Genomic DNA, 25,894 nt, shown 5'->3' on the forward strand with positions numbered 1-25,894 from the left:
ACATAAAGAGCAAAGGTTGCTAAGACCTGTGATGGATACATTTTCACTTCTTTTCCATTGCCTATGTCAAACTTTTTTTGTTTTGTTTTGTTTTATTCTGCAAGATTGCAGCACTTGTGTTGACACAGAAACATCACTGCCATGTTGACCCTGGATAATTTGTTTATATCGATTAAGGATCATTGTCAACATGTTAATCCTGGATAGAGTCGCTGATGTTGATCTGGACCATCACTGCTACGCTGTGTCAACTTAAACAAATTATTTAGAATCAGCCTTACGATGATGATGGTCCTACATCAAAATAACAAATCTATCCAGGATAAACAAGGATTGTCCTGGGTTCAACAGAAACAAAATATCCAGGGTCAACATGACAGCGTGGTCCTGGCCTGCAATCTTTCAACCCTTCCCTCCCTCTGCTCCCAAAAAGAGATTTTAATAGGCTATAAAAAAGGAGGGAATATGTGTTAATCACAGGTAGTTGCAACTAAAGCTTACTTGTTAGCATAGCCTACCTAGTTAGGAAGCTAACTTGCTAACCCTGCAGTAGCTTATAAGGTTTTTGTTCAGTGTTGCTGAGGATTTTGTTCAATTGTACTAACTTCAATTTGGAAAACTAGCTTAGCTCTGAAGAAGCACAAAGGCAGGAGCAGCACACTGATGATGTCAGAGAGCTGTGATTGGTTGATTGCAACGTTGGTCCAGGAATGTGATGTGGTATGCTGATCCAGGAGCATGTCCTACTTGGTAAAATCACACAGTGCATTTATGGTTCACTTACTACACCTGGCCAGTGGGTGGCAGTGTCTGGCATGACTCACTAGGGTCCACTGTGGCGGCTTTTATACAAGCACAGCATCCAAACCCAGGCTTATACATGAAGATGGCTCTTAAACGGCTGACCACTGCAGTGACCACTGACCATTCAAACATTTAGCAAATACACTTGGTTATTGTTTAACGTCATTATAAGTGAGCAAGGTTTTATTCATTTGTATTTAACCACCACAGTTCTTTTGACATGGTTTTAAATTGTTTTCCCAAGTGAACAAGATTATCAAGATGTAAGTTGCTCTGCAGATCGTTCCAGGTCCAGGGAGCAAAGTAGGAGAGCTCAGTGCAAACCACTGGAACATGGTGAGAGAGCCACCTACGGGACAGGACGTCTGAGGTGCTGAATGTCGGTACTACTTGATGGAAGCTTACTCATGCCATGAAAAAAAAAAAAAGAAAAGAAATTTTAGAAATAAATAACTGAATTTAATTTCTATGCCCAGCTTGCATAAGCTGACTAGACACCATAAAGTCATACAAGCCAGGAGCAGAGAGCAGTGAACACATTTCAAACAAAGTCCAAATATTTAAAAACAAAAAACAAAAAACAAAAAAAACAGCTGCAGCATCATTCACAACAATTCAAACCATCACTGAGAAGGCCTTCAACACGGTTCACAAATCACTGACTGAACTGTCACTATGTGGACCTGGAAAAAACAGAATAACTAAATAATCCATCTTGATTTTTTTCAGGCTTTTGTGACAAAGCCTTTCCAAATTTGGCTCATTAGGAATAGCAAAAATGAAAATAGTCATGTTAAAGGTTCCATATTCTGCTCATTTTTCAGGTTCTGACTTGTACTTTGGGTTTCTACTAATCAGGGTGTCTACAGTCTTATTAAGACCTTTTTAAAACCACCTTATATGAAATTTAAGACCAAACCTATATATATGTATGTATGTATGTATGTATATATATATATATGTATAGTATAACAGTAAGGAAAGACAACACCAATTAGGTGAGTTTACCTTCAATGTGTTTAATGTAAAAAGAAAACAAAATCTCATCACTGTCATAAATGCTTTATCATTGCGATTCTTCGGTCTGTTCCATGATTGTAAACTGTCGGTGGGTCTGTCAGGCTGGAGGAATTTTCATGGAATGTGACCGAAAATATTTAAGACCCATTGAATATGAATTTAAGACTTTTTAAGGACCTGCTGACACCCTGCTAGAACATGTTGACATTACATCTCTACTCCGTGTTTGTGTGCCTGTTTGCGTACATAAAAGCGGCGCAGACGCACAGACAGCGGGAGGAGCGGCTGCTGCAGCATGATAATAAATTACATCCAATTGTATACAGGTAAGCTAACCTTTACAGATAAAAGAGCCGGTAATGCTCGAGCTTCTCAATGCTATGTTTGTTAATAATTTAGCGAGAGTAATGGGGAAAGCTTCACACATCCGTGGGGAAAAGTGAATATTAAAAGATTCATCTCAGATTTTATAAAAACGTTATCATCAATTTGAATCAGATGAATCAATTATTTCAACACAGTCCTGTGTATAAAAGAACATACATGTTAAATTGTGGCTTATTATTGAATGATTTTAACTTAAAATCATGGAAATCTGATTTTTTTTAACAATATGGGACATTTAAATTAAAACTTTGAGACAGTGGGTCAAAAACTCAAGATAGAAAGTAAAAAAAAATTGCCTTTTATGCTAGATTTATTACAGAGAAGTTGAAATTTAGGCTGATTTTAACCAAATTATGAGAAAGTAAAAATTTTTTAGATATTTTTTTGGGCCATTTTGCCTTTAATGGATGGGACAGGTAAGCGTGAAAGGGGGAGAGAGAGAGAGAGAGAGAGAAAGGGAGGGAGGGAGGATGATGACATGCAGCAAAGGGCCACAAGCTGGATTCGAACCTGGGCTGCTGGAGCAACAGCCTTGTACATGGGGCACCTGCTCTACCACTAAGCCACCGACGCCCCAAGAAAGTACAATTTTAAATTAAAATCCTGCCCCTATCACTAACACAAACTGAGCTCTCTTAGATGGACCCATTCATAATGTGTTCAAGTTTGAAACAGTCTATATATAGCTGTGACATCACAACTTCATGGAAATCCTGACGGCTCGTTTAAAGGCACAGTTTCTGAATACGCACTGCATTCATTTCTCTTTGGTTTTCTGTTGTGAGACTTTCACAGTATTTATATAACACCTATAACTGCTTTATATTAAAAGAGACATTGAAATCAGATTTTCTTTATGGGACCTTTAAATTAAAACTTTGAGATAGTGGGTCAAAAACTCAAGATATAAAGTCAAAAATGTTGACTTTTTAAGCTAGATTTACAAGAGTAGTCAAAATTAAGGCTCATCTTGTCCAAACTATGAGACAGTACATGACCAATTATTGAAAAAGTATATTAAAGTAAAATTTAATATAATTATTTAATGATTTTGACCTATAGTCCCCCTCCATCACTGACACAAACTGAGCTCTCTCAGGTGGTGGGAATAATACATCATCTCGTTATCCAAAGCACTCTGAAGATGACTCCTTTCAGCCTTTTTGTATGGACACACACACACACACACACACACACACACACACACACGCACGCTGTAATTTGCAGTAACCCCATTGTTGTTTTATGCAAACAGCCTGAAGCTGGATAGGACGCACTGAGACATATGCAAATCAGCCTATCAGGCAGCGCAGGGTGTACTGCAGAGGTGAACGTTTCTCCACTTAGGAAAATGCTGATGAGCAGCTGTGGATTTCCAAAACTTTTTATCCCAATACTTGCTTCATTTTGAGTCATCAGGGAGGACAGACGGCAGCCAGAGCGGCACAACCTGTTAGTCTCTCTGAGGTGAGTCACTCCTCCTCATCAATGACTTTATTTATTACCTTAATTATAATTTTAGGGGTTGAATTAAAGGTTTTTGTGCTCCTTAGTTAGATGATGGGTGCGTTACAGGAATATCTGCCTTGCTTATGAATATTACAGCTACCGGTGTGGAGGGGAGGGCGCATTAGAATAAAGTCAAGATCATTTTCCTGGGTGGCCCGAGTGCTTCATTGTCCTGGTGAAGTTACAATCCTGTAGGAAAATCAGCCATATTTATCATTACAGATATTAAGATGAGCGCAGACACGGTGGAGCAGTCGGAGGCTCCAGCCGAACAGGCAGGTAAGATATATTTCACCTTTCCTCATGGTGCACGTAAACACAGCTGAACCATCTTAACACACACACACATACATACATACACAGAGAGAGAAGTTCAGCAGATGTGACTCAGGAAAATGTGCTGTTTATTCTGCCTCTGCTAATGATGCTGCACGTCTGCAGGGAGAGTTTGTTTGTTGACCTTTCACTGAAATACTTCATTTGATTTGTCATGTTTTATCAGCCTCAATATGCAGAGTATTAATAGGGAGCGGGTTGCTTGTTCTTAAGTTTTAATGTATAAACGGTGTCTGGAAAAATCAGGAATTATCTGAGAGGATATTTGTTGACAGAACATTTTGAATTCTGCTTTTCATTGTCTACATTTTACTTCTTGGTTTTGTGTTTTATCACTGTTCAACGATCTGTGGTGCTGTTATTTACATCAGGTTTTAAAAACTACAATATTATTTAAGTACAATTTTCCACAGTAGCTCAATCCAACTTCAGTACAAAGAGCACGTTATAACCAACAAATTGTTCCTCATACAAATACAAGCAGCATTTTGACCTGCTCCTGTTTCAAAGGGAGCCATGTTTTAGTGTGAGTGTGTGAGTGTGAGTGTGTGTGTGTGTGTGTGTGTGTGTGTGTGTGTACTGTGGCAGTTGGTTGCTATACCAGGATGCACCTGAGGCTGTTTGCAGAGAAATGCTGGCTGCCTGGGGGCCAAGTACGCTAACCGACCAGCCACAAAACAAAACCAGGAACCAGCAGCAACAGAAAAAGTGGAACTTTTATTTAGACAATGGCTGCGTGAGAGAAGTGAATGGCTCCATTTCATAGAAGTGCTACACGTCATGTGTCTTTTGTCGATATACATGATCAGCACGACTCTTTTCTGTCGGTATATGATCAAATGTGCTGCAACTGCGCTGCCATTCGGAAGAAACTTTCATGCAACTCTCATCATCAGTCATTGGGAGGTCTGACTGTAATAATGTCAGTTCATCCACATTAAAATATAAACATATATAATATATTTTCTCACTTGCATCATGTAGCATCTCTCCATGCAGGTAGTTTTGGTTTTATGTGTCCAGGTTTTGAGATATCTGCCTCTGAGATTTCTGCCTCCACTGAAATACAACGGAGGTGAATGTAATAATAGCGTGTGGTGCTCCCTGCACCAAAAAATAAGATTAAAAATAATCAGCAGTAACGTGTTCCTGATAAAGTGATAATCCATGGACAGTTTTTTTTCTTTTGAAGAAGTGGTCAGTACACTACATACACTAAAATCCACTTTTTGCTGAATTTTTTCACACCACCACAAACTTAATTCCATTGACATCAACTGTACTGGAAAAAATCTAAGGGTGCATTCACACCTGCCCTGTTTGGTTCAGTTCAGTCAAACTCAAGTTCATTTGTCCCCTCAGTGCGGTTCGTTTGGGCGGGTGTGAACACAGCAATCACACTCAGTTGTGCACCAAAACAACCAGACCGAGACCTTCTTGAAGAGGTGGTCTCGGTCCGGTTACAAATGAACTCTGGTGCGGTTCGTTTGTGGTGAGAAGGTGTTCCATTGTTTGGATTAAACATGAGCATGTTACAGTCCTGGAGGATTATTAATGTGCACCTCCTCCTGTACTGCCTTAATATGCACATTCAGCACATCCAATGCATCAAAACATTGTTTTCTAGTTGGCTAGTTGACTTGCATAGTTGTCCCTCCATTGTGACATTAGAAAGTGTCACATTTATCTTGCAAGTGTACTCTTCTTCAACGTTTGGTTTATTTCCTGGATTTTTCCCACAAGGAAATTCTGACCAATCAAGAGCAGCGTTTTTCGCAGGAAGCATTTGATCTGGTCCACTTGTAAATGTTGCTGTGAGAACATGAACCGACACTGGGCAAGTATACAAATTTCGAACAACATGAGTCCCTGATTCAGACCAAAGGAGACGACTCTAGGTCTGAAAACACCCTTAGAGACAAACCTGAACAAATAAAACCAAACCTTTCTGCGTGGAGAGCATCGACTCTTTATATATAAAGATGGGCGATGATAGATGCCGCATCTCCACCAACCCCGACAGTACAAAAATGCAGCCAAAATATCGGAACAACCTCCATCTAGGCTAAGTCCTCACAGTGGCCTGGGTTCTACTTCAGCCTGTGGCCCTTTCCTTTCATTTTCAAGCTGTCTTGTAATACAGGCAAAAAAAAATGGAGCCTTATACCCTGTTCTCATTCCAAAGTTGTCAAATACTGCTGCTTGGTCACTGATTCAGACAACGACAAAAAATAGGCATCTTTTTGTGGCAGTATGTTACGCCACCAGACGGCATCAGTTTGAAATGTCACCAGACAACAATGTAATTTAAGGCCCAGGAAAGTTCCTATAGGGTTGGCAGGACAGCCCAGACTTTCACCCAGGAGGCTGGTGTTCGCTTCTCTTATGAATGTTGAGTCAAACCATGATGAGGTTTTTTAACCTAACCACGTGCGTTTGTTGCACAATTAAATAAATATAAATATGAGGTGTTTTACTGATGTAAGTTTATTTTGAAAAAGGCTGTATGCATTAATGAGCAGAAACTGTACATTTCCTGTGAAAATGGAAATGTATGTAACAGGCGTAAATTGGCATGGCGTCCCATAACAACAACAGATGCACCCAGGATATCTAGCGTGCCATATGTAGACATGAAAGTCCACTGACCAAGCTGCAACATGTTACGAGCTGGTGTTGAGCCAAAATATCTTGCATATGGTCACTGCCATTTTGCGCCAGTGGTGTCATCTGGAGCCAGAATCTGTGCAGTAGCAATCTCCGGGGTGTCATGTTCCTGCTTATACACCTGTCTGACCAATTGTGAGCAGTGCCATTGATCACAAGCACACCAATTGGCCCACGTAGCTGTCAATCATAACATCAAACCCCTTTTAATAGCATCAAATAACTAATTGAAACCAAATTTAGCAGAGAAACGAACACTCGAACAAACATCAGCGTGATAAGAACTACCTAAAATGACAGAACCCATCTTTGGGAAAAATTTATTTGACGTGTACTTTGAGTTTTTAGTTTGGTCCATATCGCATCTGCTAATATGGCAGGGGCGGGGTTTATGACCTGTACTGCAGCCAGCCACCAGGGGGTGATCCAGATGTTTTGGCTTTGCTTTTACGGAGCTGTCACATCGTCTATCTTTATATATAGTCTGTGGTAGAGAGATATACACTACAGGTCAGATAATTTTTGTAATTCTAACTCTTGCACGTTTCTAGTCTTCTGACCACTCAAAGTGCTTTTCATGCAGTCACATTCACATTCATACACTGGTGGCCAAAGCAACCATACAAGGCGCCACCGGCTACTGAGTTTTTAACACACTCTCACATCGATGAAACAGCCAGGATTGAACCGCCAGTCTTCCAATCAGTGAACAACCTGCCCTACCTTCGGAGCCACAGTCGCCCTTCGCCTGACAAAGTGAAAGGTTTCACTGGCGTTTTCAAACTGTAGTGTTTATATTTACAGCTGTGTATCTGCACCTGCTCACTTTGCGCAACCTCGTCCCCTAGAAACTGTATTTGCATTTTGGCAGTAAACCTAAACCTGCTGCCTTGATTGTGTTCAGTGGAAATGGTTTTTCTGGATGTCATATGGTGTCTGGGTTGACAGTAGTGGTGTTATGTAGTGTCCACGGGCCCTACACACACAAAGCCAAAGAGATTTAATTTTGCTCCCCTCTCCTCCTGTTCTTTTCTCTCTTGTCTTTTTTTACTGCCCCTGGTATGTTTGAAAGACATGTCTCCTCGCTCAGCATGCAGATGTGCTCAGCTTGCCAGTCTTGACAGATTTTGTGGCTAAACTAGCTGGCGTATAGCATCTCGTCTCACCACATGGTCAAAAGGAGACTTGACATTGGGCAACATCCATCGTACAAAACACCAAAGGAATAAAGTAATTCTTCTTTTAACTACATACAAGACTTTGGATACAAACTCTAAAGCTTTGAGGTCAAAATCCTCAGCTTTATGAGCCCACCATCAACCAGGGGCGTAATTATGGACCCAGTGCAGGCAGTGGGGCTGCACTGGGTCCGGTGGAATGGGTGGTCCCAAAGGGAAACCAGGCCCTCCAACGATGACATGACATTTTTGGGGACTCCCTGGGAGGAACTGTCAACTAGGGAGCTCCCCCAAAATCTATATACCTTCAAGAGCCTTTTTTCTGTTTCCATTTGCGCCACCAATAGGAATGCTAAATCAATCAGTCAGCCAATCAGTCATTTATTATACAAGATACTTTGTCAGATAATGTGCAGGTTTACATTCATACTGCACGGAGCAACATGCCTCTCATCTCAGCTGAAATTTGATCATAATTTACAGATAATCTGCAAGGTTCAATGTGCCCCACATTTCAGAGGCAATTTATTTATTTTAGACGTTATTTTAGTGGTTAACTTTTGACCACCAACCTGCCTCCCTACAAGCAATCAGGACTGCTTCCTTGTTTACTACCGATAGCGCATTCGTCTCGTGATCGCAGCCTTTCAAAATATGTGAGATATGTTCAAACTTGGGTACACTGCATTTTGTAGGAAAACATATAAAAAATTTGTGAGAGCAGCCTGCTGTGTTCAACCAAATACTATATACAACAATACCCAAGTTTCACTTTGTGCCTGCGGAATAACTCTGAAAATACTCTGAAATACGAGCTAAAAACGTCCCTCAAAATGGTGTTCTAAGAACTACGATCATTCCTCGCTCCTTTTAGTGCTTTGAGAAAAGTTCAGGCAGAGATCAGGCCCTTAGGAATGATACAGATTTTTATGATCAGATCTGATAAATACCCGTGACTACTGCAGAGTCATTTCTACTGGAAATGAATGCTGATTGTAACATTTTTCTTTACAGTAAAAGGGCCGGTGTTAGTACGTTTTTTGTGCAGTTGGAAAGTGCCAGCAGTGACAGACAACCATTCTCGCTGACATTCACTCCTACACCCAATATAGAATCCCCAATTAACTTGCATGTCTTTGGATTGTGGGAGGAAGTCGGAGAACTCACAGAAAACCCACAGTGGCGTGGGAAGAACATGCAAAACCACACAGAAGGGCCCAAGCCAATTCGAACCCAGAACACTGTTGTGAGCCAACAACGCTAACCACTGCACCACTGTGCACATCATTATTAAAAATGTTTCATCTCATATTAATAAAAAAGCAGGATCAAAATAGCATTAACATTTCTCAAATAAATGCAAATCATTTCTGGGAATCAGGATTGTATAGCGAGATTTATATCACATATCTGACAACAAAAAACAAATGAACATGCGAGTGCTGCTCCACATCTTTATAAAGACCTGAGAATTTACATTTTTTTATTTGCATTTTTGCGTAGCTTTTTGCACAACGTCCAAGAAGCTAACACAAATGAATACTCAAGTTAGGATCAGGGTCAGAGTAAGCAGTCAGCTTGTTTTTGTTTGTTGATTTCTTGTTGTCAATGGAGACAGCAACACTTACCCTAGTTTACTGATTAATTAAAAAAAAAACAGGCCATTTTTGTGTTTAGTTTCAAATATTAAGTGCCTAAACTTAACACTGTATGAGCTAAAACTCTTTTTTACACTTTTTTACACTAGAAAAATGACAAAATTAAGCACATTTAAAGAAGCTGTTATATGTAACAAAAAATCTGCTATATATTTGAGGCAGCTGTTGATGTACACTACAGCTCCCATGATGCACTATTGTCAACAAATATTACAAAACGACTGAAGCCAACGGTGAATTGATCCTGAAAACAAGTATCGTATCAAAGTCTGATGCACTGTAACTTATTTCTTTGTGCAGTCGAGCTCCACTGTTGTCAAAAAAACATTAAGACACATCAGTGAACACACACTGCAGTTTACACACTCACTACAGCAACAAATGTGGATTAATCCACAGCTGAAAGTAGTTCCAAACACAGGGGGCTGGGGAAGAAATCAATACAGCCTAGTGCTGCAATATTTTTGTGTGGCAATATCCTATCGTCACAAAGTGCCAAGTATTGATTTTTTAATTGTATAAATTGTTAATATTACAAAATTAAACTTTAGGTAGCCTAATAGAATAATAGAATCAATTGCTTTTTCAGAATAAGAATCAGAAACACTTAATTGATCCATGAGGAGAAATTGTGATTCATTACAGTCACTCTGATGTAAAGAATAAACAATTATACGAAGTAAGATTAAGAGTATAAAATAAAAGTATGTAAATATACAGCAATACAATACAATAAAATAGAAATTAAAATTTGCATTAAAATAAAAACAAAATGTTCATTATGCTACAGTGTTTAACACTACACTTGAGATATTAAAAATATTAACAATAAAATATATATTGTCACTGCTGAGGCTCTAAGTGTAAAAATGTTAACTACAATATACACATCAATAGAATAAAACAAGAGAAGATCAAGAGTTAACATAAGAAACATGTACAGTTAATGTACAGTTAAGTTTTTCAGTCCACTAGACACATTTTTCTCCAAACAAAATGGCTGAAGTGAGATGAACAGGCTGAAAACTTTATCTTGTTAGATTAAACAGATGTTGACGAGGTTTTCCTTTGGGGACAAAATTTACAGTTGAAAAAAAGTAATTTATTGCAATTTATTTTACTGCAATATTCAGCATATCGCAACTTATTTGAAATCGTAATAATATTGTATCGTGATAATATCGAATCGTGGATCCTCTTGTGATTCCCAACCCTACAAATACACTATTTCCTCTTGTTTCTTTGATAAAAACTATAGAGACTAAATTTTAATTTTCTTTTTTTTTTTTTTTCAAATGAAACTGTATTTTTGTGGCTAGTTTTTTAGATCAACTAAGAACCAACTGTCTGAGAGCCACAAACAGGAAGTCAGACATTATCGAGAGACAAGCTGACAGATCATTGGTTTTGGTGTTTGAGATTTGTTGACAATAAGGTAAAATATAGAATGACACCAGACATGTTTCAAACAGTTGTGGCATTCTAGCATCCCAGTTTTTGATGTCTGTTTGCACAATATGGCAATTAGTATAATAGCATATGCAGTATATTACTCATTAAAGTGGGTACATCCTCTGTAATTCTGGCAAAAGGCAATAGGCCTACTTTTTGCTCGAGCGCTTACTCATATTTGCATCCATTTCTGCACATTGAGTGCATGCACGTTTATAAGGCTACTTTTACTCATTACTTTTAACTCTTATGTCAATGCTTGTGGTATCTAATATTTGATTCTTCACACTGTTCTTGCTCAGTGTGGTTTTGTGTGTGTACACAAAATAATTCTCTCCGGGGATGAATAAAGTAACAAGGTTATCTCTACAGTACTAATATTCGGCTGTAGTATGGGACTGGGACACAGCTTCCTCTGTGACTGACGCTATGTTATAGAAAAGTCACATTCAGCCCTCGAGACTAACTGAAGTCAAACACATTATTTTGCCAAAGGGATGACATCACTCCACTTGTTTGCAGTGCAGTTTATAATAACTTAATCGCACACTTTTCGGACTAACAGATAAAGTCAGAGACAAAACAACTGGTTAAAATGGAGAATATTTTGAGTGCAACCACCGTTCCCAGTGTGTGTACAGACAGAGCTCTAACACAGGCTTCCTGCGCTCAGAACTGATTTGCATGTCTTGGTCATTTCCATACTGGAAGTTTGGCTGTGAAGCTGGTTGTGCTGGGGGGCAGTGACGGGGCGGGTGGTGGTGAGGTGAGGGGGGTGGGGGAGTGTGTGTGTGTGTGTGTGTCTGTGTGTGTGTGTGTGTGTGTGTGTGGTGGTAGTGGGGGTTATTACAGGTGTATTTGCATTGAGTGTCTCAGCAGCTCACAGCCTCTCTCTCTCACACACACGCACGATCCCAAATAGTCCCATTTGACATTCAAATGATGCAAGCTTATCCAGCACACCTTTGAACCCTCCTCCTCCGGCAGCCCGCTCCTCGTCATCTCACTCAATAACGACGGCCGCACACTGCAGGAGGAAAACTGCACTTCTTGAAAAGATGTGTCAGATGTGTGTTTTTGTGTACACAGATACAGTCAGCAGCCGGTGCATTGAATAGCCTACACTGCATACTAGGCTACACAAAGTTGTTTGCTACTGATACCAGCACCTCCAATACTGCCTAAAATGCTGGATCTGATACAAGCAAGTGCCTGAGTATACCTGGATCAAATGTTTACCAGAAATCAGTTCTTCTTCAATACTGTTGCTTTCACAGCAAAGCCCCTTTTCCACTGCACACATACACAAAAAACAGCCACTAACATCTGGATCTTTAATGTAATAGGAAAGGTTAAACTCGACTTCACACCTAGGTCAAATAACTCTGCAGTAGCCACGGACATTTATCAGCTCCAGCTGCGAGCAGCGATGGAAAGTCAACACCTGGGTGAGCGCACTAATTTTAGTCCCTTCACAGACGAGATGCAATGGCATGCTGCCACAAAAAAAACATCTGTCTCCACCCAAGCAGCACTTAAACAAAGTTCCAAATTTCTCTGCACTTTGTTTGACAGAGAGACTGAATAAGTAAGATATAAAAAAGGGGTAACCACCGTAACATTTTCACAGGCCTCCATGCTCCATTCTGCTTTTTACCAAACTGTTTTTCAGCCTGTCCCTGATGTCGAACATGACACACCAAAAAACATCACAAATACACAGACAGGCATACTCGTCTGCTGCAGAGCTGCATACACAGCTCTGGTCTCCTGGCAACAGGAAAGTTGTTTATCACCTATATTTAGCGGTTTTACCTGTGTTTAAAAAAAAACATGCACACGCTAATTTTGGGGGAGAAGGGGCACAAGTCTCACTGTGCAGCCGATGGCGACTACTGTTTTAGAGCAGCGGAAATGAATTACTTTTCTGTAATTAGTGTAACGTTAGCCATTAGCAGGATGTCAGCAATACTGGCAGTATTTTACACCGGAAGTCCCACCAGCAAAAAGGCAACAGGTAACGTGTATGCAAGGATTTAGTTTCAGTGATAATTGTACACCACTGTTTTTTGTTTTGTTTTTTTTTATGTTTTTTTCATGCAATGGTATTAGATCGGTACTCAGTGTAGGCCAGAGCGCAAGTTTAGGTATTGAAATCAGTATCAGGAAAGACAAAAATAGGCACCTTCAATAGAGTGCTCCAGGTACAGCCTTCATTGCAAGCCGAAGCAGAAGTTAGCGTCACCCTGGTTCCCTCGTCAAAAAGCCAATGGGATTTTTCAACTGGATTTTGGATTACTGCCAAAAATAAGCTTTGTGGCAAACAAATCTTGATGATGATGATACTTGCATGTTTTGTTCAGAGAGATAATCTTCACAAATGAACACCACTCTTATGATTATTGAAGCCTAAATGCAATTGCCAGTGGTGAAAAGTTAACATTAGGCTATACACAAACTACACCACAGTCGCAGGATTAAAGGGATAGTTCGGATATTGTGAGGTGGGGTTGCGGTGTCCGACATAGAAGCTAAGCAATGAACTGCTGTGGAAGGTAAGAGTATGCTAAATTTAGAGTATTTTCACCACTTTACCTTGACGCCAGACAGCCCATTCCCTTGGGGAAGCTGTTAACGACTTCAGTTCCCCATCTATGCTCTCGTCAAAGCCACACTCCATTGAGAAAATCAGCAATTTTACCTCGTTGAACATGGAGCTGCTGGTCTACCACTGCTTTGATCAGTCAGCCAGTTTGTGTTACAGTGTGATTTGGTGAATCCAATATGAACGCCAAAGTCACATAATAAAAAACTGGAGGTATGCCATCTTCCCCAAACAACTCCACTTCAAAGAAATCTAAATTATCCCCTTACCGTTGCCGCCACAACAAGGCTGTAAAGTCATATTTAGCCACTTGTTAGCAACCCTCTTTTTTTTAAGAAACATAAAAGCTTCAAAATACACAAGTGGGGTTTTTACTGGTGTCTTTTATGTTGAGGAACAAAATATTAAAGTCTCTTCAGTTTGTGTTCACCACAGACCTGACTTCAGAGACAGCTTGTTGTCAGTTTTTTTTAGAACTCATTCATTACATTCAGTTTCTAGTCGAGCTTTAGTTTTCATCATTCTGTTTTCTTATTTGTGGAGTACATCTACACAGGGTATTAATCTGTTTTTGTTGTGTTTAGGTGTATTAATGTGGCACAATGCTTTGGTTTACTTTGCACCTATGTAATTTTGGTTTTAAGATTCAACTGTCAACATGTTTCATATTATAACTGTCACATATTTTAAGTTATAAGTTGTTTTACTGTCACATTTTACACCCTAAAAATAAAGAAAAGCCATAAAAGTCACCTTTATTATTCAGAAATAGTTTTCTCCTGTTTGATGTTATGTGAAATAAAGTCAAATGAAGGTATACTAATTTAGAAATTATGTTACTATAGCTGTGATAAATAATTTAGTGGTGAAATAATTGTATAAGTAAACAAATTATCCGACCACAACACTGAAGCCATGTCTCACACACACATTGAGTGCTAACAGACCTGTTTATGTGATTTGATTTGTTCTGTGTGTCACTCTGAAGCAGCTGAACATCACAGTGAGACACAGAGCGACATTTTAAAATCTCTTTCTCTCTCCTGACATTTAGATCAAAATGGAATCAACTTCAATCGACAAGTGAGTAACATAGTTTTTTAATAACTCACTGCACTTCCTGTGTTCTAATTCCCATGAATGAGGATTTCATCAGGAGGATTTGGGTTGTTTTGATAAACATGTTGTGACCTATTCCTGTTAGTCAGCATGCTGAGACCCTAATGTTTGGATCCAGCACTGACAGTGGAGCTGTTTTCATGTGCACTCTTTCATGATGTATTTCAAGGGCAGACATGGATCAAATTCACTTCCTAATCTTTGACACAAATATTAAACGTTACAGTACTTTGCTGTTTCTAGATTTTAAGCCTTTGTTTCTTTCTAAAATAACCGATAATGCCTGTAAATGTTGAGCAGGAGCATCAAGAGAAAGCAAAAACTAAAGCAAACCAAAAGGGTTCAGAGGGCTGGACCATGAAGACAGGTCAACAGAGCCAGGCTCTCTTTATCTGAGGTGGCTCGACAAACTCCAAAGCCCCAGTCGGAGATAGACATAACACGTGTTAAATGACGCATTCAGCACATCATTTGACTAATAAAATGCTGCCTACTTCCACCTTTAAAGAATATTTCTGAAAGTTTTACAGCAAGAAGCAACACTGTTGTGAGAGAGGTATGCACAGTTGGAAACATTTTAATCGAGGTCTTTCTCCCAGAAAGGGATCTTGGTTAAGGTTATGAAAAAAAATTGTGGTTTGGATTAAAATTAATAGATTTCTGTCATAAAGGGGGTTTCTAGGAGAAAGCCTCCAAGGACAACTTCTCCCACGTGCGAGGAATACAGAAAACTATTAATTGTACAGATTCACAAGTTAATATTTTTATTTCACTACTCTGTTTATTTCTAAAAGCTATATGGAGCCATTAGAGACCATATTTGGACGAGAGGATGGAGCTGTGGAGGAGTGAGGGGGGAATCTGACTCATAGACTGCAGTCACGCCTCACAGACATCCTGTCACACAAGCGACTCTGCCCTTAAATATGAACTTAACTTAAACTTCAAGCCTTAATAAAATGTAAACAGGTGGGTTATATAAACATTCAACCCCCATACAGCTTTCATTAATGTTGAAATAAACTATAGAGACCAAAACTGTTTATTTCTACTGTAAACTTGGACATTTTAACGTGGGGGTCTATGGGGATTGACTCTTTTTTGGAGCCAGCCTCACGTGGCCAATAGAGGAACTGCAGGTTTTGGCTTATCCATGTTGGCTTCATTTTTCAGCCTCGGCAGTTGCCGCTTGAGAAATACCAATAGACTACTTTATAAACCGCAGTGTAAAACGGACTTCAGTAAATCAGGACCAAACATAAGAGCATAATCCAAGAAATCCAAGAAATTATACGCATTTCATATGTAAGTAAATCTCCCGCGGTGGGTTGCACGCATAACACATCATCAGAATGTCACACCCATCCCATCCATGATCCTGCCAGCTGTCCTAGGGCTCAGAATCACCAAATGCTCCCTGATACGATATTATAACAATACAATGTTATTGCGATTTTTGAAATGATAAAGTCTTTAGTCCGTTCATCTCACTTAAATCAATCTTTATTAAGCCAAATGTATCTAGTGGACTGACAAAGCAATTGATTTTATTATTCTAGTAGGCCATATGTCAGGGATACTTTTTAACCACTGATGATAAGGCATGAATGTGCGCCGTGAAGGCTGTTAAAATGTGATAATGGACACCTCCAAGGGCATTATTGTGCTTACACATGGTCACTTACCAAAGAAATAAAAAGTAAGAATATTCATTGATATTTATTTGCTTTTTTGCATCAAAATCTGAAGTTTTTTCACAAGCCATAACTCGGTTTCCATGGTAACATGTGAGGGTTTACCTAACACCTGGAACAATCACTGCCGCCCTGTAAGGTTCTTGCAGAAGCTATTAGCCAGAAAGCTAACATTATGCTAGCAAGTTTCAAAGTCAATAACACTGCATACAGTTGACAAACAGTAAATATAATTTGGCAGTATGTTTAGCAACAAGACTGGCGAGCTATCAGCCATGTCACTGTCCCCAAATCAATATCAAGAGTTTCATGACCAACCGATACGCTAGGGCTGGGCAATATAAAGATATTATATCGTTACTGAGATATGAGACTAAATATCGACTTAGATTTTGGATATCATTGTTTCGTGATCAGATATAAATGGTGTTTTCCCCTCATTTTAAATGCTGCATTACAGTAAAGCGATATAAATACACTGAACAAAAATATAAACGCACCACTTTTGTTTTTGCTCCCATTTTTCATGAGCTGAACTCAAAGATCTAAAACATTTTCTATCCACACTAAAGACCATTTCCTCACAAATATTGTTCACAAATCTGTCTAAATCTGTGTTAGTGAGCACTTCTCCTTTGCCGAGATAATCCATCCCACCTCACAGGTGTGGCATATCAAGATGCTGATTAGACAGCATGATTATTGCACAGGTGTGCCTTAGGCTGGCCACAATAAAAGGTCACTCTGAAATGTTCAGTTTTATCACACAGCACAATGCCACAGATGTCACAAGTTTTGAGGGAGCGTGCAATTGGCATGCTGACTGCAGGAATGTCCACCAGAGCTGTTGCCTGTGAATTGAATGTTCATTTCTCTACCATAAGCCGTCTCCAAAGGCGTTTCAAACAAATTGGCAGTACATCCAACCGGCCTCACAACCGCAGACTACGTGTAACCACACCAGCCCAAGGCCTCCACATCCAGCATGTTCACCCCCAAGACCGGACGACGAGCATGCAGATGAGCTTCCCTGAGACGGTTTCTGACAGTTTGTGCAGAAATTCTTTGGTTATGCAAACCGATTGTTGCAGCAGCTGTCCGGGTGGCTGGTCTCAGACGATCTTGGAGGTGAACATGCTGGATGTGGAGGTCCTGGGCTGGTGTGGTCTGTGGTTGTGAGGCCGGTTGGATGTACTGCCAAACTGTCTGAAACGCCTTTGGAGATGGCTTATGGTAGAGAAATGAACATTCAATTCACAGGCAACAGCTCTGGTGGACATTCCTGCAATCAGCATGCCAATTGCACGCTCCCTCAAAACTTGCGACATCTGTGGCATTGTGCGGTGTGATAAAACTGCACATTTCAGAGTGGCCTTTTATTGTGGCCAGCCTAAGGCACACCTGTGCAATATTCATGCTGTCTAATCAGCATCTTGATATGCCACACCTGTGAGGTGGGATGGATTATTGCGGCAAAGGAGAAGTGCTCACTAACACAGATTTAGACAGATTTGTGAACAATATTTGTGAGGAAATGGTCTTTTGTGTGTATAGAAAATGTTTAAGATCTTTGAGTTCAGCTCATGAAAAATGAGAGCAAAAACAAAAGTGGTGCGTTTATATTTTTGTTCAGTGTATATCCATCTACCAGACTTTTCTGTTTGTTTTAACGCTTGCCTTAACCCACTTAGTCATTACATTATCCACATTATTGATGATTATGGATCAAAAATCTCATTGTATTAATATTTTCTGGAAAAAACAAACACTCAAACAATTGTCAGACTCATCCCAACAACTTTTTGTTTCTCAGTCTTAGCATTGATGAAGTGCTTTTGAGGAGGTATAAATATATCGAGCTATATATCGTGTATCGTGATATAGCCCAAAAGTATTGTGATATAAGGACATATCACCCAGCCCTGCAATACGCCATGTGTAACAATACTGTTGGCCGCAGCCTGAAGTAGCAGGTTGGCCAGAGGATGTTCAGAGCACAAGGAGCTGGAGGTTACGAATGTTACTCTCAGTAATGTAAATGTATTGTTAACAGATTGCGATTAAGTCTCTGGCGTATTCATTCAGAACAGTGAACACACAGTTTCACTGGAACTATTTAGTAAGTGTTCCTTACCAGTTTTTAATGGACACCCTGCAGCCAATCAGAATTGGGTATTCACCCAAACCATGGGATAATAATCATTTATATAATACAAAACTAACCAAAAAGAAATTTCCGATGCTGTGCTGTATCGATTTTTGCCCCCACGCCTGGTGTTAAGGGGCCTGAGGTGGTAAAACAGTCAAGCAAAGTTATAAGATCACATCTGGGCACTGTAGTTTAGTAAACGTTACTCAAACAGGAGTAAACAGTGTATTTGTTCAGGACTGTTTTCAGCGGTGGATTAATACACATGTGGTTCTCTTGTATTTACATCAGCAGGACGGTGTATATGAGACTGACTCAAAATATTCATGTTTTTAATTCATGTTGTTGGTCGATGATGGCACAAATGAATAAGACACATCAGGCTTTGGACACAGATAATACTTGAATACATTGTTTTCATGGGATTTGATAATAATAATGAAAATTTAATTATCATTAAGACTTTCTGTATCCTTAATAACGTAGCTCAGTTGAAATATAAATAGCCCCGAGCCACGAGAATGGTGCTGAACTTTTACCCGAGGCTCAACTGACTTTTAGACGGCTAACATCCTGGGGATAAACTACCTGCTCACTCCACAGATGTCAATAAAGACTGACATCTTTTTTAGAACATCTCAAATAGTTTGCAGCTATTTGGATACTTCTACAAACACTGTTTTTGGCAAGTGGAGGACATTTCTTGCAGTGCTTGTGTTTTCAGACAGTGACATGGCTTTCAGGGGTTAGGTGCGGGTGGGTGGTGTGAGGATGGGGAGCGATATTTGCATACTGGCTTGCCCAGGGGGGAGGGAGAGAGTCTATCAGTCTTTGTATCATGTTTAGTGACCAAACAGGTCCTGGAGCGAATGTTCACCACTGTGTGTGTGTGTGTGTGTGTGTGTGTGTGTGTGTGTGTGTGTGTGTGTGCTCTGTCTCTATACACAGACACTTACACAGATGTAAACATGCACTCATTTGCCCCTGACACAGATGTTTCCCATCTTTCTTCTTTTTTACATGATTTAATCTGTTCATAATACTGTTTTGCTTTCGACATCGTAGATAAAGACAGAGGAGATCAACGACTCAACTCATCCAGCTGCCCCACTGAAGACATGTCACCTGACACAGAGCTCTCCAGTGCACGGAGGTCAACTGTCTGGGGTAAAATCAACAACTTTTTATTGTGCTTTTCAACACATGTACACAAACACAGACAGCTCCAACAACAACAGCATAGTGGCCACCAGAAGTAAACTCCTGACGTAGATCCCAAACACGTGAAGCACCCATTTAAATAAAACCAGATTCACAATGTTTGAACATTAAAAAATAAACAGGTCCAACTTATGATCATGTTGAAACCAAAAATGATTATGAAAATTAATTTTTGAGGGTTGTAATATTAAGGCAGACACCACATATAAATCATGTAAAGACAAAAATGTCAAAGTCTATTGCAACTTCATTAAATATATCATCTCATTCTTTTATAGTTTCATACATGACCTACTGTGTGGAGCTTTGGGGAAATACAAAACAATCACAAATCCAATTTGTATGCCACAGAAGCGAGCTATGGGAATCGTAAGCAGAGCTGATTATCAAGAACTGACCAACAAATTACTTAGTAACTCACATGCTCTCAAATCTAGAGATTTGGTGGACTTTAAAACTGCACAATTAATGGATAAATTACAAATAAGATGCTTCCAGAAGTTGTTTACAATCAGTATGTTGACATGACATCAGAGAAAATCAATTTATTGTGTCAGTCCGACTAAAACCAGACTTTTAAAATACATGTAAACATGTTAGTCCAACTGAAATAGTACTACATCGAATTTCTCAAAGTCGGACACACCTAGATAATGTGACTCCTGCATGTATACAGTCAATCAGACCCAAACTGGCCAAGGCGCTCTGAGCATGCTCCCCAGTTGCCACTCTGGGCTTTGACCCAGAAGTCCAATAGCATTAAATGTGTAACAGAAGAAGAAGCCCGTAACAAGATGGAGAAATCTACATCCAGATCCGTGACTTTTTGGACAGACAAGGAGACACAGCTCATGCTGTGTCAGCTGAAAGAGTTAAATACTGGGGAGGAAAACACAGAATGGCGATTGTTTGGTGTGTAATGTAATATATCAACCGGAAAAAGGTCCAAGCTGAAAAGGGGCATATCTCCACCTATCGTAGAGATCTCTAGCGCCCCCATTTTGTTTGATGGGGTCAATAATGGAGGGGTCCCCTCGGATTATGTGTGGTCATATGCCTACAAAGTTGCGTGGTGATTGGTGAAACCCCTGAGATGTTATACACCTTTATGTGATGAGCCACGCCCTCCGCAATATTCATTGCCTTATAGAAGCTCAGTTTTAGTAAGTTTTCCAACTTTTGCCAAGAGGGAACTTTAGATATTGGTCCCTAGATTATGTTCACCCAGTTTCATGCAGACCGGTCAAACTTCCTAGGAAGAGATCGATTTGAAGTGTTTTTCAAAAAATTCAAAATGGCAGAAAATCTGGGGCACCGGTGGCTTAGTGGTAGAGCAGGCGCCCCATGTACAAGGCTGTTGCCGCAGCGGCCAAGGTTTGACTCCAGCCTGTGGCCCTTTGCTGCATGTCACTCCCTCTCTCTCTCCCCCCTCAGGCTTGTCTGTCCTATACATTAAAGGCAAAAAAGCCTCAAAAAATATCTTAAAAAAAAAAAAAGGCAGAAAATCTATATAACTGGAAGTTATGGGTTCTTGAGGCAAATTTGTTCCTCATGAGGAGAGGCATCTCTGTGCAGTTTCATGTCTCTACGACATACAGGGCATGAGATATGCCCATTCAAAGTTAGCAATTTCAATCGGTTGCTATAGCGCCCCCCTTTGGCCAAATGATGTAATATTGTTTCATTTGCATCCTCCCATGACCCTCTACCACTGTGCCAAATTTCACATGGATTGACCAAGTCAGTGAGGAGAAAAACGTGGAACAGACACACAGACAGACAGAGTTTTCGTTATTATATAGTAAGATAAGATGGTTAAAAAAAATGAAACAGAGTTAAAAGGGTGAGTGTGTGTATATAAATATATGTTTTGGACTTTCTGGTATAAAGAATATATATAATTTGTTTTGATTGTTTCTTTTTCATTTGTATTGTAGAAATCTAAAAAAAAAGAACAGTGCAGACACACATCAGCATGATTTACTCTTCAGTCCTCTTTTGTTTAGGGAACCAACCTATGTGTTGTCATGCCAATGACTCATTAATTCATTCTCATTTATTTGTAAACCCCTGGACTTTAATTGCTCATATGTCATGCTCACAGAGAGAGAATAAAAAAATAAAATAACAAACAAACAAACAAACAAACAAAACAAAACAAAAAACTAAGCGACTGATCAGTTCAGGCTTGTTTTCAGCAGTAGGCTGCAGAGCTAGGTGTGGAGGTTCCCTGAGGGGTGTGGGATTTTCTTTGTTGTTGGGTTTTTTTTTTGCTTACATGACTTTTTTTGGACAATGCACATGTGTATATATTGCATTGTATGCTTTCTTGTTGTGTAAATAAACAATCCTCAAGGCATTCTTCTCAATGGTTTTACATTTCTTGGTGTGAGCTATTTTTCAGAATGTTTTTAACAAATCATGCTTTTAAGAAGTGACGAGGACTCTTTCTATAAAACACAGCAACCTTTTATAAATTACATGGAAAATCTCCCATCCCATGTGACTGTCTGCATGTTTTTATAAGAGACCGTGTAATTGTGGATAAGAAAACCTGATATCTCAAATCCCCCCACCCTATGTTTTTGTAGTGAGGATTTAATTTTATTAGTTACATTTTTATTTGCATTGTTATTATTTTGTTTTTTTAAATGTTCGTAATGTGAAATTGGTGTTTGTGTACTGTCAATTTGTGACTATGTGGTTTGTATATTCTGAAAAACTAAAATAAAATATACCCCAAAAAAAGTAATGAGGACTCAATTGGCCATTTAAAAAAAAACGATGGGGTCCTCTATGAGCACAAATTATGCATTTTAAATATTTAAGAGGAACTCGGGGGATTTTTACACATTAAGATCAGTTTACTCACCAACAGGAGTGCTGAAGAAAAAGGCAATTTGCTGAAACACTAAGTGAAATAATTGATTAGTCAACTGACAGAATATAATTGCCAAATATTTCAGTGACTGAATAGATCATTTATCAAGGAAAAATGTTGTACATCATCGTAAACTGAATATTTCTTTATATTTTAGACTGCTGGTTTGACATTTGGTCACATTTGTATTTAAGAAATTGTGATTTGACAACACTTTTTATAGACAAAGAGAATAACAATAAGAATAATTCATACTGTTACCAGCTTTAACTAGTTTAAATAGCTTCGGGAAGTTTAATCTATTGCAAATCATTATATTTTATAAGCTATCACTTTATATTTAATATCACTTTACTTCTCTTTAAAGTAAAACTTTAAACTGTACCTCTGTGTATTTATTTACTGCCTTGCTAAGCATATTTATTTTACCACAGCATATTCCTGTTACTGTGTCTTCTTGAAACTACTGATTCATATCTCGTACTTCATATTTTATCTTCCTATTTGAACTTCTTTATGTCCCTATATTGTAATATTTAGGTTCGCTTTTTGTTCCTACCTGTGTGATTTAAGTATTACTATTATTATTTTTTTATAGGCCACATACTTAAATTGCATAGTTGGAGGGAGTCTGTGACCCAAGTTTTTTAACTGCTTTTGTAATTGTTGTTCATTTGACAATAAATACATAAATAAATAACCTTGACAATTATCATATGTTTCGTATGAAAAATAGCAGCTATAGTTGTTTGATAAATGTAATGGCAGAAAACATAATATATTAACTTCTGAAATGTCGTCAGTAGTACAAGTAAAGTAGCATGAAATCAAAATATACCTATATATATAAGTAGTAGCTCAGAACTAGTAGTAAGTCAAGTTTTTTTGTACATTCACTTCAAACCCTGAAGCTTAGTCTGTGTTTACAGGCGACTCATGACTCATACTGGTGTTGTGTTTTGTGTCTTCTCTGCAGGAGCTCACCTCTCTCCACCCCATGCAGCAGCTGGTACTGATGCCACCGTCTCACTTGTCGTCTCCCTCCCCCTTCCTGCTCTCCCAGAGTCCCACCAGCCACCAAGGTAAAGTCCTAAAACTGAGACAACACAGAAAATCAGCATAGGGGGACTTATTTTCAGGGATTTAAGGCGCCATTTTGGTTTTATTTCAGCAGTACTCTAATACAAAGTCTTTCTTTATTAGACTGATGTTTTGGATAGTATATCAGACTTCTTGCTGAGAGTAAGGGAGGGTGTTAGGTGGGGTGTGACTTTGTTTTTATTATTCAATGCATGACCCACTCCATCATTCATTCATTCATCTTCTAACCGCTTCATCCTCTTGAGGGTCGCGGGGGGGCTGGAGCCTATCCCAGCTACATCGGGCAAGAGGCAGGGTACACCCTGGACAGGTCGCCAGACTATCGCAGGGCTGACACACAACCATTCACACCTATGGACAATTTAGAGTTATCAATTAACCTAGTCCCCAATCTGCATGTCTTTGGACTGTGGGAGGAAGTGCCCGGAGAGAACAAAGTCTGACACGGGAGACTGATGTTTTGGATAGTATATCAGATTTCTTGCTGAGAGTAAGGGAGGGTGTTAGGTGGGGTGTGACTTTGTTTTTATTATTCAATGCATGACCCACTCCATCATAATTTAGACAATAGCTCTTTAAAACTTACCCTTTGATGTTTGAAAGTTGAATTCCTGAAGTCCAAAACAAGCCATGGTTTTTCACTCTTGTTTGTGCAAATGGTTTATTTTTGCCCGAAATTTTAAATGAGACGTAGAAAAAAATGATTAAGATAAAATATACGATTTGGTTATGTTTTGTTTCTTTTTTCTGACGGAAGCATTTGTTGCACATTATGTGTCCAAGGACCATCAGAAGTTTTAAAATCCAACAATAATTTCTGTGTTCACAGTTTCTGGCTGTGATACATGGTGTAATAATTGGTGTAAATCTCATACCATTGCAGCCCTACCCCACAGTGGTTAAAAAAGTATTTGACATGTTCCCCTCTTTTCACACCACCGCTCCCCCCTTACTTTTTAAAAATGATTTTAATATTTATTTAACCAGAAAACCCTATTGAGATTTAAAATCTCTTTTTTAAGAGTGCCCTAGCCACGACAGGAAGCAACATAAGTTACAGACAGACAACACAGAGCAAAAAAATACAGAATAAAAATGTAAAGCTCTAAAACAAGCAATATAAATCACAAAATAAGATTACTACAAAGTAAATATACTAGAAAATATAATGTGTGCTGGAAATGAACCATAAAAACACAAAAACACAGCAACTACACATGAATGCAAAGACGGTGTGACACTGGCATATAGAGGATTGTGCACAAAAATTCTGCAACTTATAAATAATGAACAGTCCCTTAGATGAGAAGATCCACTCCTGTGTCTGTACGGTAAATATAAATCTGTGGACACCAGCCTGTTAGCTTAGCTTAGTTTAGCTTAGCAATAACAACTAGAAATGTCTGAATCCATTAAAAGGCAACAAAATCTTTGTGCAGAAATATATTTATTGTTAGAGTAGACCTGTTGTCTTTAAGGAAATTCCAGCATCTTAAAAAAGCATAATTTTTTCCTTACAAATATTAGTTTACAAAACTATTTTCACCATTGTCTGTGGGTTTAAATATAGAGCTGGAGCTAGGACATGGTTAGCCTAGCTTAGCGTCAAGAGTGAGCGCAGCTAGCCTGTCTCTCTTTGCTGTTTAAGCTAACAGGATAAAAACAAGAATTTGTGATTTTAGGGGACTTACCTTGACAAAGAAAAGGTTATCCATGTGCCCAGTGCGTCTGCATCTGTTTAAGATAAAGAAATAAACCTCTGAAGCTCACTAAAGTTTAATTCGTTCATAAACTCAAATGTAGACTAGACAGTTTGCGGGGTTACTTCCCACCTAGAATAGCGGACGCCTGACCCGCCCCTTCTCTGCCTTGATTGGCTGACTCTAACCAATCTCACCCGTCATGCCTACTCTTGACCAATCCAATCAATGATGGCAACAGGTATCAGCCAATCAGAGGAAGTTTAGGGCGGGCAATGCCTTCTTCATCCTAGTAAAGAATTCACTGGCTGAACAGTACATGTTGCATCTGTCCCTTGACCCTCAGCAGCAGCTTCTCACAGTTGTACTGACACAAACATATAATTGATCAACACGTGGTGTTTGTCTTTGCA

At 39.2% G+C, this 25,894-nt stretch overlaps 1 protein-coding gene and 1 long non-coding RNA gene across 2 annotated transcripts in view; one reads left to right on the forward strand and one right to left on the reverse strand.

Annotated features, from left to right (window-relative positions):
* Positions 1–777: 777 nt before the first annotated feature.
* On the reverse strand, positions 778–25,848 carry LOC125898712 (uncharacterized). Its single transcript, XR_007450643.1, has 3 exons — positions 25,473–25,848; positions 23,665–23,776; positions 778–1,204 (listed from the first exon to the last, which is right to left on the reverse strand). It is a non-coding gene; the product is annotated as an uncharacterized LOC125898712 (long non-coding RNA).
* pou2f3 (POU class 2 homeobox 3) overlaps positions 3,537–25,894 on the forward strand; it is a 35,339-nt gene continuing 12,981 nt past the window's right edge. Inside the window, exons 1-5 of the mRNA XM_049592594.1 lie at positions 3,537–3,678; positions 3,943–3,999; positions 14,671–14,699; positions 19,644–19,745; positions 23,657–23,762. Coding sequence (XP_049448551.1) covers positions 3,951–3,999; positions 14,671–14,699; positions 19,644–19,745; positions 23,657–23,762 — 286 coding nt within the window. The 5' untranslated portion in view covers positions 3,537–3,678; positions 3,943–3,950. The remainder of the gene's footprint in view (positions 3,679–3,942; positions 4,000–14,670; positions 14,700–19,643; positions 19,746–23,656; positions 23,763–25,894) is intronic.

Source organism: Epinephelus fuscoguttatus, linkage group LG12 (assembly GCF_011397635.1).
Source record: "Epinephelus fuscoguttatus linkage group LG12, E.fuscoguttatus.final_Chr_v1".
Taxonomy (NCBI): Eukaryota; Metazoa; Chordata; class Actinopteri; order Perciformes; family Serranidae; genus Epinephelus; species Epinephelus fuscoguttatus.